Raw genomic sequence first — 18,154 nt, forward strand, 5'->3', positions numbered from 1 at the left:
AAATCTGTTTTCATCACTAAAAGCAGATTTTCTGATCATTTCCTTGTTGTCATTTGTGAGATCTTGCTGTGCACAAATTGGCTGCCGTGTTCCCAACATCAAAACAGTGGGTACATTTTTAACAAGTACTTCATTGGTTGTTGAAGTGCTTTGAAGTGTCCGGCAGCTGGAAAAGGCAGCCAAAAAACAAAAGTCTTTCTTTTCGTTTCAAACACCTTTGATCAATGTCCTCCCAAACCAGATCGCAATTCCCTCTTTTAGGCGGGAACTGTGTATTTTTCCCGCACAGCAGATCGTTCTGCTGATTGTAGGGACTGAGCAGTGAGGCAGGCACTCATTACACAGGCTGGAACTGTCAGGAGTGACAAATAGTCCGTCAGTTAGCCAAACATCCCCAGCCCCGGGGTGGTTTCTGGGCTGAGAGCTTTTCAGCAGCTGTGCCATTTTGGCTGCTTGTGTCTTTGGTCAAAAAGTCTTTTATTTTTTTCCACCGCTGTTTTATTTTTGTAGCCAGCCTGCTATTTCTGTTGTCAAGGAGGGAGCTGTTTTTTGCTCGTGTTATGGTCACAATGTTGTTTTGACAGATGGGAGTTGAGGCTCAGATATTTTTCCTCTGTCCCTCCCTCTGTCCCTCCCTCCACTTTGACGCTTCAATCGACTACAAATAGAACTGGGTGACTAACAGAAGGGGGAGAGAAACAGAGCCGTATTCTCTGAATTATCTCAGACAGCTTTGTCACGTCAGTATGCCAGGTCGATGTGTCCCAGAGGAATTTTCAATCTCACCGTGATTCCCGTCTGCACGCAGTGTGAACCTGTGTGAGAGGAACCTGCCTGGGATCTTCCAACAGAACTGCAAAGTGTTTAAGAAGCAAAGCGGCTGCACTTTGTTCCTGGGATATCGTCAGCTCCTCTCCCAGCTTTCTGTCAGATGTAACATGCAAGGTGGAGTGTATCTGCGGTGCAGAGGGTGCCTGCCGTAGGGACTCTGCTACCCAGAAACCATGCCCGGTGTCCCGGTCTCCTCGAGGCTCAGGCTGCCTTCAGAACGGCCCAAGCCCGTTCACACGGCACTTTGCATCCCACATGTGGGTGAGGTCAGGAGTGGCGGGCGCTGTGATGGTTCAGGAGTTCACATTGGCACGGACTGCCCAACCTACCCCATCCAGCTGAACTCGAAGTCAAGCCTTGACCCCAGGGTCAAACAACCCTTCCAGGCCAGGATGCAGGAGAAGGCCGACAGTAAGGTCAGTGCTTACATTCCAAACTTGGCACAAATCAAACTTTACAGTGGTTTCAGGAAAAGGAGTGAGTTGGATCTGAGCTAAAGTTCCTGTTAACTGAGTCTTTATTTTTAGTCACAGAATGAACTTTACATGGCTGCATTTTTTCACGTGCTATTTTCTTTAAAAATAAATTCCCTAACCTCAAATTGGCCATAATTTTTAGAAAGATATTTGAAAGCCAGTGGGCGGAGGTGCTCTATCTGGAGATGCTGGACTGGAGTATTTTCTTTACTGGGATCTCTGAGCAGCTTTGGGATGTTACCGGGGCTTTAGGAATGAACAGTAGCTCATGACTCACTCTTTCAGAGAGCCAGCATGGATACAATGAGCCAAATGGCCTCGTTTTATCCTGCATCATTCTGTGAAGGTTAGTCAGTGAAACGTTTCTCGCCATTACAGCCCAAGAGGATTGCCCAGGTGTAGTTCAGCACAGGTATAACAAAGTGCCACTGGCACAGATTGACAGGAAGAGTAAAGAGATCACATGATCCTTGGAAAATACTTGGCAAAATGGGGGTGTGGGGCAGAGGGATTTGGGGGTCACAGATACACAGATCAGAGAAAATATTGACGCAGGTTCGGAAACCACTAAAAAACAATAAAGTACAGGAATTCATGTTGAGAGGGATTGAGTTGAAACACCGGGGAATGATGTTAAAAGTGTATCGAACATACTTTAAATACTCTGAACCGCTGAGATCTCCATATTATTGTAAAGATTAAAGGGGCACTCGGAAAATGAAAAGAAAAACAAGGCTAATCCCAGAATTGGGAGATTACACCGATCAGGAAAATGTAAACGGCTGCGATCTATTCCAGACAAAGGGAAAACCGGAGGGGTCCTGACAGAGGGCTCCAAGTTTATAAACGGGATTGATCAGGTCGACATAGAGTTTCCACTTGCAGCTGAGGCCGGTACTTGGAGCTGTTGATTATAAAATATTCGCCAATAGATCCAGTGGGGAATTCAGGAGAAACTGTTTTGTCTGGAGAGTGGGGAAAATGTGGAGTGGTTTGAGGTGAATAGTATTGACGGATTTAAGGGGAAGCTGAGCGAACACGTGAGGGAGAAAGAAACCGAGGGAAATACTGATTGGGTGAGATGAGGAAAAGTGGGAGGAGAACTTTCTGGAGCATTAACTCCGGCCTGGCGATTGGCCGGTGTCTGTGCGGCCAGTATGCTCGAGTCAATTGTGCCACTGAGTTTCCCACTGAGCAAAGTCCGACTCAGAAAGGGTGGCGCAGAGCTTTACCCAGAATGATAGCAGGGCGAGACGCTTCAGTTAATGTGGACAGACTGGAGACTTAAAACATTGGGCCAGAGTCTCCCCCCCCTCACACACGGCTGGGATTCTCCCACCTCGCCCCGGGCTGGGATTCTCCAGTCCCGCTGCAGAGATGGAGATTGGGCTGAGTGCCAGATTCTCCGTTCTCGCTGGCAGAGGTGACGGGGTGTGAACGGTTAGAGAATCCCGGCTATTAACTCTATTTCTTTCTCCACAGATGCTGCTGAGATTTTCCAGCACTTTCTGTTTTTATCTGGATCCAGAATGCGCAGTATTTTGTGTCGATATTGCGACAGAAGCAGGGCAGTTCCCCTTAGAGCAGAGAAGGTAAAGGGGGTGATTTGTTCAAGATATTTAATGGTTCATGAATGTGATGGGAACAGTTTCAATTGCAGCCTTTAATGGGGAATTAGAGAAATACTCAGAGGACAAGCAATGTGCAGGGTTGTGGGCGGCACGGTGGCACAGTGGTTAGCACTGCTGCCTCACAGCACCAGGGACATTGGTTCAATTCCGGCTTCGGGTCACTGTCTGTGTGGAGTTTGCATGTTCTCCCCGTGTCTGCGTGGGTTTCCTCCGGGTGCTCCGGTTTCCTCCCACAGTTCAAAGATGTGCGAGTTAGGTTGATTGGCCATGCTAAATTGACCCTTAGTGTCAGGGGGACTAGCAGGATAAATATGTGGAGTTATGGGGATGGGACCTGGGTGCGATTGTTGTCAGTGCAGACTCGATGGGCTGAATGGCCTCCTTCTGCACTGTAGGGATTCTGTGGTGAAAGAACAGGGGAGTGGGGTTCATTAATTCAGCTCTTTCAAGGAACAGCCACAGGCTCCCTGGGCCAAATGGTCGCTTCCTGATTTGTACCATTCAAGATTCTATATATTCCCAGTGAGCGAAGCTCCTTATCGAGCCTTCAATTTTATAATGCCACCCTCCAGGTCCGGGTGTCGGTTTGGGGCCACTGAGAGCCAGGCTCTGTGAGAGAAGGAAGGTATTGATCCCATGAAGATTTCAAACTACGGGGAGGCAGAGGTTGTGTAAATGTGGACGTTTCACCAATGACTGCACTTCCTCACCTGAGGACATGAAAGGCATATATAAATGCAGCAGTCACTTTTATTGATGGATACGAGACTGTGTCTGGATTTCACCTGGGTACCAGCTGCTAATTAAACCAGAGTCCTAACTAAAAGCACAGCAGGATATCTGGCCTTTTGTAGTTTGGTTTGGACTGGTGTTAAGGTCACTGAAAAAGATGTAAGATTGTAATGCTTTGAAGTAAAGTAGCAGGATGAGAGGGTGACAGAACTCTATAACAGAGCGTCGCAGGTCTCTCAAAGCAACTGAATTACACCCTGCTGCCCGGCCACGGTTTGTTCAAACGTTTTGGTCAGTGTTTTAAGGGGTTGATGCGCGATATAACTCACGAGGCGAGAGATGCTCGAGGAAATAAAGGCTTTTATTGACTACTACAATAGAGCTACCATATATAATACACGCTCCCAGACTGAGGGGTCCCAGACAGAGCAGTGACCTTTATACCTCTCCCAGGAGGCGGAGCCCGACTGGGATGTACCATAATAACTATATTACAGGTAGAACAGCCCAACCCTAACCCCAACAGTAACATGTAGAACAGCCCAACCCTAACCCCAACAGCAACATATATACAGACTCATAGTACTGGCCAGACCCTGGCTCAGTACTACCTGGTGGGAACCAACGATGGTTCACCACAGGGGTTCATACAGGTGAAATAATGCTGCCCTAATGCAGCTCCTGCTCTGAATGTTGGTCAAAGCTGTCTTAGCCAGCTGCCTGGTGACACTCACAAATTAACGTTAATGTTCCAGAGTTGGGAATGGGAGTGAGCTTGTGGAAAGTTCCAGCTGTAAGTTGAGGAGTCGCAGCGAGTCTCACTGCTCAGTGTGCAATCCAGCCTGATGATTCTGTGCTGCATTGTGGAGGCTCCTAACTTGCAGATATTGAATATTGGAGCTTCTCGCTGTGATTAATGAGTGTAAAACATCCCCCAGCACCATCTCCAACAAGAGCATGGGAGCTCCCACTGATCTCGGTTTATATTTAACCCTCAGTAATATCGCTACAACCGATCCTGGTCATTATCACATTGCTGTTTGCGGAAGTTTATTGTATACACATTGGGTACCAGATTCCACCTGTTACTAACGGTGACTGCATTTCAAAAATACCTCACAGGCCAAAAGGTGCTTTTGACGTCCTGAAGTTGAGGAGAACTCAATTGCCAGAAATCAACCCCCCCCCCCCCAGCTCCGGGGGCAGGCAGGGGGAAGAGAGAGACGGGAGACCTACCCTACCCCATCTCTGTAACCTCTATAAGTGCGATAGCAGACCTATATCCCTGCAACCTATAGCTTTATCACAGACCTCTAACCTATAGCTCTATAACAGACCTATATCCCTGCAACCTATTGCGCAATAGCCAACCTATCTCTGTAACCTACAGCTCTATAACAGACCTATATCTCCGTAACCTATAGCGCGATAACAGACCTCTAACTTCTTGTAGCTCTGATCTCTTGGTCATCCCCAGTCTCCTGTGCTATTCCACAAGTGGCTGTGCCTTCAGCCCTTTTGGCCCCACAATCTGTGCTGCCCTCCCTAAACCTCTCTGCCTCCTTCAAGATGTTCTGCAGAGCTCACATTCTCACCAAGATTGTGATTGTCTGATCTGTTCCTTTGGCCCAGGCCACACTTTATTCGAGTAAATGCTCCCTGTGAAGCATTTTGCATGCATTACTATGATAAAGGGGCTGTACGAATGCAAGTTGTTGTTGCATTAAAGATCAGCAAATGTGTCAGAGTGGGAGTAGAGGCCTCCTTCACAATTGGCCACATTAAAAAGGGATTTGCATTTGGATGGCGCCTTTCATGGCCACTGGATGCCCAAAGTGTTTTTTGAGCCAATGAAGTATTGTTGAATTGTAATCACTCTTGTAAAGAATGTCATGTCCTGTGTTTGAATTATATATACCACTCACAATTCTGTTAAATCCATCAGAGATGGTTTTTATGTGTGAAACATTACTTTGATGTGTAACACATACACATTTTTTTACAAGTTGATTTATATTTTGGGGCAGCATTTTGGACTCCAGATTCTAACTCTCAATTCTTTTGGAAAGTGCATTTGGAACATACTTATGCCCTTGTACCTGTAAACTCCCTGTCTCCCGGCCCCATGGTTTATTATTGAAAAATACCAGCTGCCAACAGAATGGCAATCTATTTTCTATTAAAGATTGTTTAGCAGATGTTCTGTCTGTAAAAATGGCCCGTGTCCCAGGCTCCAGCGTGCCAGTTATAGTTCTTATCCAGCATGGCTCTAGTTTTCATTTTGGACAATGATCCGTTTCACAGCCTGTGTTCACATTTAATGTCTTATTTGTAACATAATCCGGTGGCAGCAAGATCAGATCCTATTCCCCAGCCTGAAAGCAACTCTGCCCTCACCAACTTTGAGTGAAACATCAATCTTGTGTTTTTGCTCTGGCCTTGGAATTGTTTCCATTTGTGGGGAGATACCAGCGTTGTGCTGTGTCGTTTTTATTCAGTGATTTGGAATAACACTCAGAAATATATGTGTAATCTGACCTCTGAACTCCGACTGATGGCTGCACCTTTAGGGTATTTAATGTGAGGGATTTACACTCAGTCTGTCTCCTAAGTCTTGCTTTAGGAAGATGGGACATGCTGGAGTGAATTCTGCCACCCAGTGAACAGGGACTCCAATTGCAGTTACAGCGTCAGAAAGAGTAAGAAGTCTCACAACACCAGGTTAAAGTCCAACAGGTTTATTTGGTGGCACGAGCTTTCAGAGCGTTTCGGAGCAGTGCTCCGAAAGCTCGTGCTACCAAATAAACCTGTTGGACTTTAACCCTGGTGTTGTGAGACTTCTTACTGCGCCCACCCCAGTCCAACGCCGGCACCTCCACATCACATCAGAAAGAGACCAACTTGTACTTGTGTTTATTCTCTACCTTTGTCTCTCAGTCCCTCTTCCTCTTGTTTCTGTCTGTTCCCTTCTCCCCTAGCATTCCTCCTCTAAATTCATTAATGCTCTTCCTTTGATCATTCCACACTGTGGTTGTTCCTCAGTCTCTCTGCGCTCTCTGTAAAGAACCCCCGCTGGCCCCACACACCGCCCCCCCCCCCCTCCCTCAACCCCCGCCTTCACAAATCTTTCATTTGATCCATTTTGGTCGATATCCACTCTTCCTCTGGATTTCCCCAGTTGTCCCACATTGATCCTATTCAAACCTGTCACCACGTTTTAAATATTTCTGCTAGATCGCTTTGAATCTCCTTCATTGCAAAAATATTCCGTGATCACCTTCAACCCTGAGTTAGTGAATTGGAGTGAAATTCCAACTGGAATAAAATGATCTGAAATTTTCTCAACGGTCATGACCAATGTATAATCTCAAATGTTTCTGCGTTGTGTGGGTAGAAAACACACAAACCAATTTGTGCTCAGCAAGATTCCACAAACAGCAAGATGGTAAAGACATGGTTAACTGGTTTCCGAAATACTGGCTGGTGGATAAATATTAACCAGGGATCCAGCCCAGCCCTTTTTCAAGTTTTATATCGATCTTGTATGTCCGATTGTGTACAGGGCAACACGATGGCACAATGGTTCGCACTGCTGCCTCACAGCGCCAGGGACCCGGGCTCAATTCCTGGCTTGGATCACTGTCTGCTTGGAGTCTGCATGTTCTCCCCGTGTCTGCGTAGGTTTCCCCTGGGTGCTCCGGTTTCCTCCCACAGTCTGAAAGACGTGCTGGCTAGGTGCATTGTCTATGCTAAATTGCCCCTTAGTGTACCCGAACAGGTGTCAGAGTGTGGCAACTAGGGAATTTTCACAGTAACTTCATTGCAGTGTTAATATCAGATACTTGTGACTAATAAACTTTAATTTTAAGACGTGCTAGTTAGGTAGATTGGCCATGCCAAATTCTCCCTCAGTGTACCCGAATGGGCGCCGGAGTGTGGCGACCAGGGGATTTTCACAGTAACTTCATTGCGGTGTTAATGTAAGCCTACTTGTGGCACTAATAAATAAACTTAAACTTACGTCCACCGCAGAGAGACATTGGGACCTCAGCTTAACATCTCATTCAAATGATGCAGCCTGAGACAGTGCAGAACTCCCTCACTATTCTCCTGGAGTGGGGTTTGAACCCACACCTTCTGATTCCGAGGCTGCAGTGCTAACCTGCTGAACTTCAGTGACACTTAAATAAGAAATAACATTGGTCACTTTGCTTAATTCTTGTTCTGTTGCTTTTTCCTAATATAAGCACTCTGCACATTATAACATTTAATACTTTTCTCTGTAGCTTTGTGATAAGGTGTAAAGTATAGCGGTGAGTCAAATGTGATTCTCTTTAATCATATTGTGTGGTACGTTGTAATTTAGTCTATGTACAGGCCGGGGAGAGTTATTGTAGTCTGTCTGGAGCAGGGTGTAGATATACCCTGCTTTGTGTCTAATTCTACACAGTGTGCAATGAATTTAAACCATTTCTGGATCCAAGAGATACCATTCCTCAGTCACATCACTGATTGATTAACCAAATTAGCCAACATCTGTCAGCCGAATGCCCTGGCTGCTGCGATGATATTGGCCTTGGGAGGTGGTCCCATTGCTAACTCCTCAGCAATTCATTGTCATTACAGCTAATTTAATCTTATTGGTGGGAAGGGAAGTAATTAACTACAGCACAGCCAGCATGGAGCAATGAAAGAATTTTAATAGCAATTGAAGATCAGACACAATCTGACTGGCTCGAGGCTGTGTTATAGTGTAAGGAATGACACAATATCATTTAGACAAGTATTTCTGCGGTAATAAGCGGAGCAAGGTTTAATTGGCACGGCCGTTATTTTCTCTCGCTTTTCGTTGGGAGCCGTCCTGGGAGCTTGTTGCTGAGACAGATTGCAGCAAGTGTCTGTAAGTGAACCGGGGACGGAGTCAGGCCGCCACATGTGATATACGCAGAGTGTGCTAAATCTCTGCAGTTCTCTGCCCCAAAGGGTGCCGGAGGCTGGGTCATTAGAAATATTTAAAGTGAAGGTGGATAAATATTTGATAGGTTGAGGAATAGAGGGTGAAGGGGAAATGGCACAGAGAAGGAGTTGAGGCCGGCATAGATCAGCCATGATAGTATTGAATGGCGGTACAGGCCCGAAGGGCCGAATGGCCTACTCCTGCTCCTATTTCTTGTGTTGTTATTTGCACAATATTTCTATGCTGGAAGTTGTACAGTCATTTGTTACTCAGGAACATTTCACCTCAGTGAATTAGTTTGAAAGGCGGTAACTGAGAGAGGGTGTCAAACCCAAGAGCTGGTGATAATAATCACCAAGGTATCGGTTAGTCCACAGCTGGAGTATTGTGTCTCGGTTTGGACATTCCGTTATGGAAAGTATGTTGAAGATATGGAAAAGACAAACATAGAAACATAGAAAATAGATGCAGGAGTAGACCATTCAGCTCCTCGAGACTGCTCCATTCAATATGATCATGGCTGATCATGCGCTTTCAGTCTCCCACTCCCACTCTCTCTCCAGACCCCTTGATCCCTTTAGCCGCAAGGGCCACGTCCAGCTCCCTCTTGAACATATCTAACAAACTGGCCCCAACAGCTTTCTGTGGTAGAGAATTCCACAGGTTCACAACTCTCTGAGTGAAGAAGTTCTTCCTCATCTTAATCCTGAATGGCTTACCCCTTATTCCTAGGCTGTGACCCCTAGTTCCGCATTTCCCCAACATCGGGAACATTCTTCCCACATCTAGCCTGTCCAGTCCCATCAGGATTTTATGTTTCTATTCTCTTCTCATTCTTCTAAATTCCAGTGAGTACAAGCCCAGTTGATCCAGTCTCTCTTCATAAACTGTTGTTCCTCTTGGATCATCGAGGGATAAGAAGTGTTATTGATGATTAGAAGTGTCACAGAACGAGGCTAAATTCACCAGAACCTGAGGGAAAACCTAAGAGCAGGAAAACAGGATCTGCGTTTAACAGCACCAAGTGTCAACCTGGATTTAGATTCCTGGGATTTGAACTTACAACCAGCAGAGAGCAGGGCAAGAGAGCTCTACGCTCTCAGTGACAGCTCCGAGTGTCAGCCCTGGCTGAGTTGGATCAGGAGGAGCCAGTGTGGTGGTGTTATCACTGGGCGAGTAACCCAGAGACCCCGGGTAATGATCTGAGGAGCTGGGTTCGGATGGCAGATGGAATCTGGAATTTTAAAAAAGTTTAATGATGAAACCGTTGTCAATTGTCATAAAAACCCATCTGGTTCACTAATGTCCTTTAGGGAAGGAAATCTGCCGTCCTTATCTGGTCTGGCCTACATGTGACTCCAGAGCCACAGGTGGAGAAGGTGGTGAAGAAGGCATATGGTATGCTTGCCTTTATAGGACGGGGTATAGAGTATAAAAGCTGGAGTCTGATGATGCAGCTGTATAGAACGCTGGTTAGGCCACATTTGGAGTACTGCGTCCAGTTCAGGTCGCCGCACTACCAGAAGGATGTGGAGGCGTTAGAGAGAGTGCAGAGAAGGTTTACCAGGATGTTGCCTGGTATGGAGGGTCTTAGCTATGAGGAGAGATTGGGTAGACTGGGGTTGTTCTCCTTGGAAAGACGGAGAATGAGGGGAGATCTAATAGAGGTGTACAAGATTATGAAGGGAATAGATAGGGTGAACAGTGGGAAGCTTTTTCCCAGGTCGGAGGTGACGATCACGAGGGGTCACGGGCTCAAGGTGAGAGGGGCGAAGTATAACTCAGATATCAGAGGGACGTTTTTTACACAGAGGGTGGTGGGGGCCTGGAATGCGCTGCCAAGTAGGGTGGTGGAGGCAGGCACGCTGACATCGTTTAAGACTTATCTGGATAGTCACATGAGCAGCCTGGGAATGGAGGGATACAAACGATTGGTCTAGTTGGACCAAGGAGCGGCACAGGCTTGGAGGGCCGAAGGGCCTGTTTCCTGTGCTGTACTGTTCTTTGTTCAATGTGGTTGACTCTTAAATGCCCTCTGGGATGGACACTAAATGTTGACCCAGCCAGCAACGCCCACATCCCATGAACGAATAAATAAAAGAAGGTCTCACTTTGTGGGTTCAAGTCACATACTCCGGAGGCATGACTCAGATAATCTGACACTTCTGGTGCAGCACTGAGGGAGTGCTGCACTGTCAGCGGTGCTGTCTTTCACATGGTCATTATCACATTGTGGTTTGTAGGATCTTGCTGTGTGCTAATTGGTTGCTGTATTTTCTACATTACAACAGTGACTATTTTTCAGAATTACTTCATCGGCTGTAATGCTCTTTGGAACATCCTAAGGTTGTGGAAGGCGTTATATAAATGCAAACCTGTCTTTTTATAAGTGATTGTGCTTCACTGAAGCAATGACTACAGTCTAGTTGATCCCATCAATCAGTGTGACCAGCAGATCAGAGAGAAACCATACACAAGCTGGATTGATAAACCGTTAATTACAATCTGCTTTCTGCCACGCAAATCTGTTCCTGATTGAAAGGTGATTTGTTGAACAAAGGACATCGAAGAGACCACAACACAAAGTAAATTGTAATCGGGATTACCCGGAGCAGATAAATGATATCCCAGAGAGGACAGTGAGATCTCTGAACAATCTCACAAGTAGACACACTGTATGACTCACTGGGTGACTCATTTTGAATTTGTTGAAAGATATCCATCTGACTGAAATATGAGATCATTTTCCTATTTCTTGTTGAGTGAAAGGTTACTGTTTCATGGTGTGTTTCTCTGGCACGAACAGATTAGGAAATTGCTTGCGAGAAGCCTTGTAGTGAACCAGTAATTAGTTTGATTAGAATTTACAGGAAGTTGAATATTGGACAGAATCAGGAGCAGGTGATGGACAGAGTAGCTACATTGGATGTGGACAGAGTGCTGGGTGGATGTGAGTGGATGCTCTGTCTCTGCTCGAGGGAGAGTCAGTGTCCCAGGATAGGCACGCTGCAGAGATTGTGACCTTGTACAAGAATAAGGGTGACCGCAGAGATTGCAACAACTCTCGAGGCACCTCCCTCCTCAGCGTCGTGGGAAATGTATTTGCCCGTGTTGCCCTTGTCATTCTGTTGATCCCAGCTGAACACATCTCCCCCACATCAAACTGTGAGTCTACCAAACTTACATCCTCAGCACACACCTCTACAGTGGTGACCTGGGCAATATCAGCTCGGCCGGAGAAAAGGCTCAACAATTTCCACCTTTGTGGTATCAGACATTTCCTCAAAATCTCTTTGCAGGACCAGATCATCAATTCAGACATCCTGGTGAATGATTTGGTTTTGATTTGATTTATTATTGTCACATGAATTAACGTACAGTGAAAAGTATTGTTTCTTGCGCGCTATACAAACAAAGCATACCGTTCATAGAGAAGGAACCGAAAGAGTGCAGAATATAGTGTTACAGTCATAGCTAGGGTGTAGAGAAAGATAAACTTAATGCAAGGTAAGTCCATTCAAAAGTCTGTTAAAAGCAGCAAGGAAGAAGCTGTTCTTGAGTCGGTTGGTACGTGACCTCAGACTTTTGTATCTTTTTCCTGAAGGAAGAAGGTGGAAGAGAGAATGTCCGGGGTGCGTAGGGTCCTTAACTATGCTGGCTGCTTTGCTGAGGCAGCGGGAAGTGTAGACAGAGTCAATGGATGGGAGGCTGGTTTGGTGATGGATTGGGCTCCATTCACGACCCTTTGTAGTTTCTTGCGGTCTTGGGCAGAGCAGGAGCCATACCAAGCTGTGATACAACCAGAAAGAATGCTTTCTATGGTTCATCTGTAAAAGTTGATGAGAATCGTAGCTGACATGCTAAATATCCTTAGTCTTCTGAGAAAGTAGAGGCATTGGTAGGCTTTCTTAACTATAGTGTTGGCATGGGGGGACCAGGACAGGTTGTTGCTGATCTGGACACCTAAAAACTTGAAGCTCTCGACCCTTTCTACTTCATCCCCGTTGATGTAGACAGGGACATGTTCTGCTTTACGCTTCCTGAAGTCGCTGATTATTTCCTTCGTTTTGTTAATTCCATCAGCATACACATTGATAAACTGATAATGTCCACACTGGTTTGGCAAGGTTCACTCAAAAAGCTTTTGTTGGTGAACTGGCCACTGGGTCATGACCTCCTGTGTGTCCATACCTCTGCTACGTGGATATCGGTGAAAGAGATTTGAAGATATGGAGATTGACATTGACAACTGGGAGACAGTCACCAATGGTCATGATCTCTGGAATATCTGGAAGGATATTGGAAGAGGTGAGCAGAAATGAAAAGTTCAACTGGCCGAGAGGCCGGAGAAAACAGAGGCCAAAGAATAATGCACCTTCTTATCCAACTGTCTTCCTCTGCCATGTCAGAGTGCTACTCCTGAACCACCCCCAGCAATGTTTAACACAGAGGTGAGCACGAGGGCACAAACCATCACCATACGAGATGGAAGGCTGCCGTTTGTAAAGGAGTAATGTTCTGGGGAGGGACTGACTGATGGTGAGGATGGAGAGGTGTGGGGGAGGGTTGAGAGGTGCGGAGGAGGAATGGGAGGAGCGGGGGAGGATGGAGAGGTGTGGGGAGAGGGTGGGGAGGTGCGGGAGGGAAGGGGAGGGTTAGTATTGAGTGGGGATGGGGAGAGAGTGATGTTCAGGGCTGGTGGACAAGGATGGTGGGGACCAGATTTTGGCTTTTATTTTTGTATTTTTATTCCAATTCAATCAAATCAAGTCCAATTCAGAGTCTCAACAAGTTGAGACATTCCCGATCCAAGCTGACAAGACAGGACTCTCACCTCCTGTCTTGGGCTTGGTCTACATGATCCAAGCTGATTGGAGTAGGCATAGCTCCTCCTCCAAGGCTTGATCTCATTTGCATCTTAGCCAAAAGGCCGAGATGCAGCTTTTAAAAATTGCTTCAAATGAAGCTAAAATGTAACCTAATGACTTCAACCAAGCACAGCATGTCGATACTACACTTGATCTTAGCCAAAAATGTGGTTTTCCCATCAGGATATGAGAATTTAACACCGGGACCGGATTGGTGTGTGTTAGCTGGGCCCGGTGAGCCAGATTCACAGGCTGGTTCAGCTTTAGCGGAACAGTGACGGTGGGAGCGGGAGATCAGCAGGGTGGGCAGGAAGTGAGGTAAAGGAGCAGTTAGACCAAATTACCTCCTATAAATTCAATGATGTGACTGACGCTGATTCGTCAGTGTCCACGGAGTGTGTGTACACTGACAATCTTCACCTATTCAGCCGAGGATTTGCCGGAGTAACGTCGGGGGGGAGGGGGGGGTGGGTGGGGGGCGGATGGCGGGGGGTTCTCAGAGATGTACCTTTGGTTTGCGCTGAGGGTTGATGAAATCCCAAAACTGATTGAAGGTTGTGTTTCCGTCCTTTATCCGACGTGAGATTGTGACGATGTTCTCTCCTTGCTGCGTTTCAGTCGCTGTACGTGCGAGGCGTCTGCTCAGGCTATTTGTTACATTCCCGTTACTCCTTCCTGACATTCTGTAAACAGCTATTGTTCACACATTGACTCTGCTCCAAGTCAGTTAGAGGATTTTGTACAAACCACAAACTTGTTTTGTGAACTGTTCGTCAGGAGTGACGATGGAAGCAGCTGTGTTCTTAAGTTTCATTTTGTTGGTGCTTTACTTATTATCATAGAATCGAGCCTACACCACAACGATCCCACCCAGGCCCTTTCCCTGCAACCCCACGTATTTACCCTGCCAGTTCCCCTGACACTAATGGGCAATTTAGCATGGCCAATCCACCTAACCCGCACATCTTTGGAGCGTGGGAGGAAACCGGTGCACCCGGAGGAAACTCACACAGACACGAGGAGAATGTGCAAACTCCGCACAGACAGTGACCCAAGCCGGGAATCGAATCTGGGTTCCTGGTGCTGTGAGGCAGCAGTGCTAACCACTGTGCCACTGTGATCTTCACTAACTGTGGAATCTGGGCAGCGGAATGCTCCCCAGTTTCACTTTCTGGTACGGTCAGAGGAGTCTCCTTGGGGGTGAGGGAATCTGTGTTTTTGGGGAGGTACATTCCTAGCTGCAACTCTTTTAGATTGGGGAGATTCCGGTGAGGGATAGTCAGGGAGGGTGGACGGACACCCCGGAGGAAGTTTGTATTGTTGTAAAAACCTCGGCTCAAGAGGCTGGGGGAGAGTTGAAAGGTGGTGATCCTGAGGGAGGTGAGTGACTCTGACAGGCTCAGAGAGTCAAAGAACAAAGAAAATTACAGCACAGGAACAGGCCTTTCGGCCCTCCAAGTCTGCACCGACCATGCTGCCCGACTTAACTAAAACCCCCTACCCTTCCGGGGACCATATCCCTCTATTCCCATCCTATTCATGTATTTGTCCAGACGCCCCTTAAAACTCACTATCGTATCTGCTTCCAGTACCTCCCCCAGCAGCGAGTTCCAGGCACCCACCACCCTCTGTATAAAAAACCTGCCTCGTACATCCCCTTTAAACCTTGCCCCTCGCACCTTAAACCTGTGCCCCCTAGTAATTGACTCTTCCACCCTGGGAAAAAGCTTCTGACTATCCACTCTGTCCATGCCTCTCATAATCCTGTAGACTTCTATCAGGTCGCCCCTCAACCTCCGTTGTCCCAGCGAGAACAAACCAAGTTTCTCCAACCTCTCCTCATAGCTAATGCCCTCCATACCAGGCAACATCCTGCTAAATCTTTTCTGTACCCTCTCCAAAGCTTCCACATCCTTCTGGTAGTGTGGCGACCAGAATTGAACACTATATTCCAAGTGCGGCCTAACTAAGGTTCTATAAAACTGCAACATGACTTGCCAATTTTTAAACTCAATGCCCCGGCCGATGAAGGCAAGCATGCTGTATACCTTCTTGACTACCTTCTCCACCTGCATTGCCACTTTCAGTGACCTGTGTACCTGTACACCCAGATCCCTCTGCCTATCAATACTCTTAAGGGTTCTGCCATTTACTGTATATTTCCTATCTGTATTAGACCTTCCAAAATGCATTACCTCACATTTGTCTAGACGTCTGCGAAGGTTTCTCCCCCCATCCTCCGACAGTGCAGCTCCCCACTGGAGTGTCAACCAGGATTCTGTGCTCCATCTTCTGGAATGGGACTTAAACTCCAGGATTTCCAATGCAGGCAAGACCAGACTACATGTGGGGGGACAACCTCCTAACCCGCACATCTTTGGAGCGTGGGAGGAAACCGGTGCACCCGGAGGAAACCCACACAGACACGAGGAGAATGTGCAAACTCCGCACAGATGGTATCGGGTTCACCTTATCTATCTTAAATAAGGAGACCAATATTATACACAGTAATCCAGATGTGGTCTCACTAGTGTCCTGTACAACTGGAACATAACCCCCCACTGAGACCCCACAGCAAGATGTTCTATCTAACTGTTGCTGCTCCAAAGCAGATGGACATGTCTGTAAAGACATGATGGTTGCCATGAGGATCAATACAACCAACAATATTTTTTTAAATTATTCCATTCTCAGAGTTGCAAAGCCAATGTGCAGAGTGGGCGGGGCAAACCCTTAATCCATCTCCTCGTTTGCTCCAAAACCCAATTTCAATTCAAACTGAAGCCGATTCCTGGTCCCCACAAGAGAGGCAAACAGGATCCAAGCTGACTTCACACCTCACCTCAAACTCCATCTTGGCCAAAAGTCTGAGTTCACCAACAACATTCTCATTGCAAGCTCGATCCAAACAACACATACTCCTGGCTGTCACCGTGTAAAGTTTTTACTGGCAGCACGGTGGATCCACCACTGCCTCACAGCACCAGGGATCTGGGTTCAGTTCCGGCCTTGGGTCACTGACTGTGTGGAGTTTGCACGTTCTCCCTGTCTCTGCGTGGGTTTCCTCCGGGTCCTCCCACAGTCCAAAGGCATGCTGGTTAGGTTGATTGGCCATGGTTCATTGCCTCTTAGTGTCAGGGGAATTGGCAGGGTAAAGACACGGGGTTGTGAGGATAGGGGCTGGGTGGGATTGTGGTCGGTACAGGCTCATTGGGACTCTCTGATTCGCTGAGCTTGGCTGGGTCTTACACTCTGTACAACTTCCTTCTTCGCATTAATCTTCCTGATTGGTCCATTTCTCCATTACAACAGTGATCACACTGTCACTGTGAGATCCCCTGACTGTTCCCCTGATTCACAGTGTGAAGAAAATGCTTGAGGTTCTGATTTACATAAGGCATTGCGAAAAGGTCTGGACTGTTCTGTAGTCCAAACCTTGTTGCTTAATAACAAAATTAGCTGACAGCAAATTGTAGGAAAAGGAGCAGGCCATTCGGCCCCTCGATCCTGTTCCACTATTCAATCAGATCATGGTTCTTTTTTAGTTCCATCTGTTTGTGTCTGTGCGAGTGCGCGTGTGAGAGCGCGCGTGTGAGAGTGTGAGAGTGTGCGTGTGTGTGAGAGTGAGTGTGTGTGAGAGTGTGTGAGAGCGTGCGTGTGTGTGTGAGAGTGAGCGTGTGTGAGAGTGAGCGTGTGTGAGAGTGCGCGTGTGTGAGAGTGCGCGTGTGTGAGAGTGCGCGTGTGTGAGAGTGCGAGTGCGCGTGTGTGAGAGTGCGAGTGCGCGTGTGTGAGAGTGCGAGTGAGCGTGTGTGAGAGTGAGTGTGTGTGTGACGCAGCTTGATGCTGTGAAAACACTCGGACTCTCAAACCGCTTAGCTGAGAAAGCAGGTGTCTGATTCTATCGTCTTTCTCAGAACAGTTGGACTCGATTGGAAATAATTCCCAGAGTGCAAAGGCAAACTTTTCAGTCGTTAGAAACACTTGCTTTTCACTGAAGTACAAACTTCAGTGGATTCAATTGTCTGATGTTTAGTTACTTAAATCTTGATGGTTTTGCATCTTAAAAAGTGAATATCCAGCTGATATTGTGGACAAAACTCTGATACTCCCAGTCCAGCCATTCATATTCTGATTCTTTGTATTTTTCTGCACCCCATCTTAAACATTCAATCCCTCCACCACCGACGCTCAGTAGCAGCAGTGTGTACTATCTACAAGATGCACTGCAGCAATTCACCAAAGATCCTTAGGCAGCACCTTCCAAACCCATGACCACTACCATCTAGAAGGACAAGGGCAGTAGATACAGGGGAACACCACCACCGGCAAGTTCCTCTCCAAGCCACTCAGCATCCTGACTTGGAAATGTATCACCATTCCTTCACTGTCGCTGAGTCAAAATTCTGGAACTCGCTCCCTAACAGCACTGTGGGTGTATCTACACCATATGGTCTGCAGTGGTTCAAGAAGGCAGCTCCGCACCACCTTTTCAAGGGGTAATTAGAGATGGACAATAAATGCTGGTTTAGCCAGCGATGCCCACATTCTATGAAAGAATAGAAAAGGATGTTCTACTGTAGTGAAAATGGGCTTCAGTTGCCAGTGGGCTGGAGCTTGTGTCAGGTTAGTTTGTCTGTCAGTGTACCAGGCTGCTGAGTG

The 18,154-nt window shown here is 46.9% G+C and overlaps 1 protein-coding gene across 1 annotated transcript in view; it reads left to right on the forward strand.

Moving 5' to 3' along the window:
* The first annotated feature begins 574 nt into the window (after window positions 1-574).
* nav3 (neuron navigator 3) overlaps window positions 575-18,154 on the forward strand; it is a 396,979-nt gene continuing 379,399 nt past the window's right edge. Inside the window, exon 1 of the mRNA XM_078221087.1 lies at window positions 575-1,247. Coding sequence (XP_078077213.1) covers window positions 1,005-1,247 — 243 coding nt within the window. The 5' untranslated portion in view covers window positions 575-1,004. The remainder of the gene's footprint in view (window positions 1,248-18,154) is intronic.

Source organism: Mustelus asterias, chromosome 9 (assembly GCF_964213995.1).
Source record: "Mustelus asterias chromosome 9, sMusAst1.hap1.1, whole genome shotgun sequence".
NCBI classification, from domain to species: domain Eukaryota; kingdom Metazoa; phylum Chordata; class Chondrichthyes; order Carcharhiniformes; family Triakidae; genus Mustelus; species Mustelus asterias.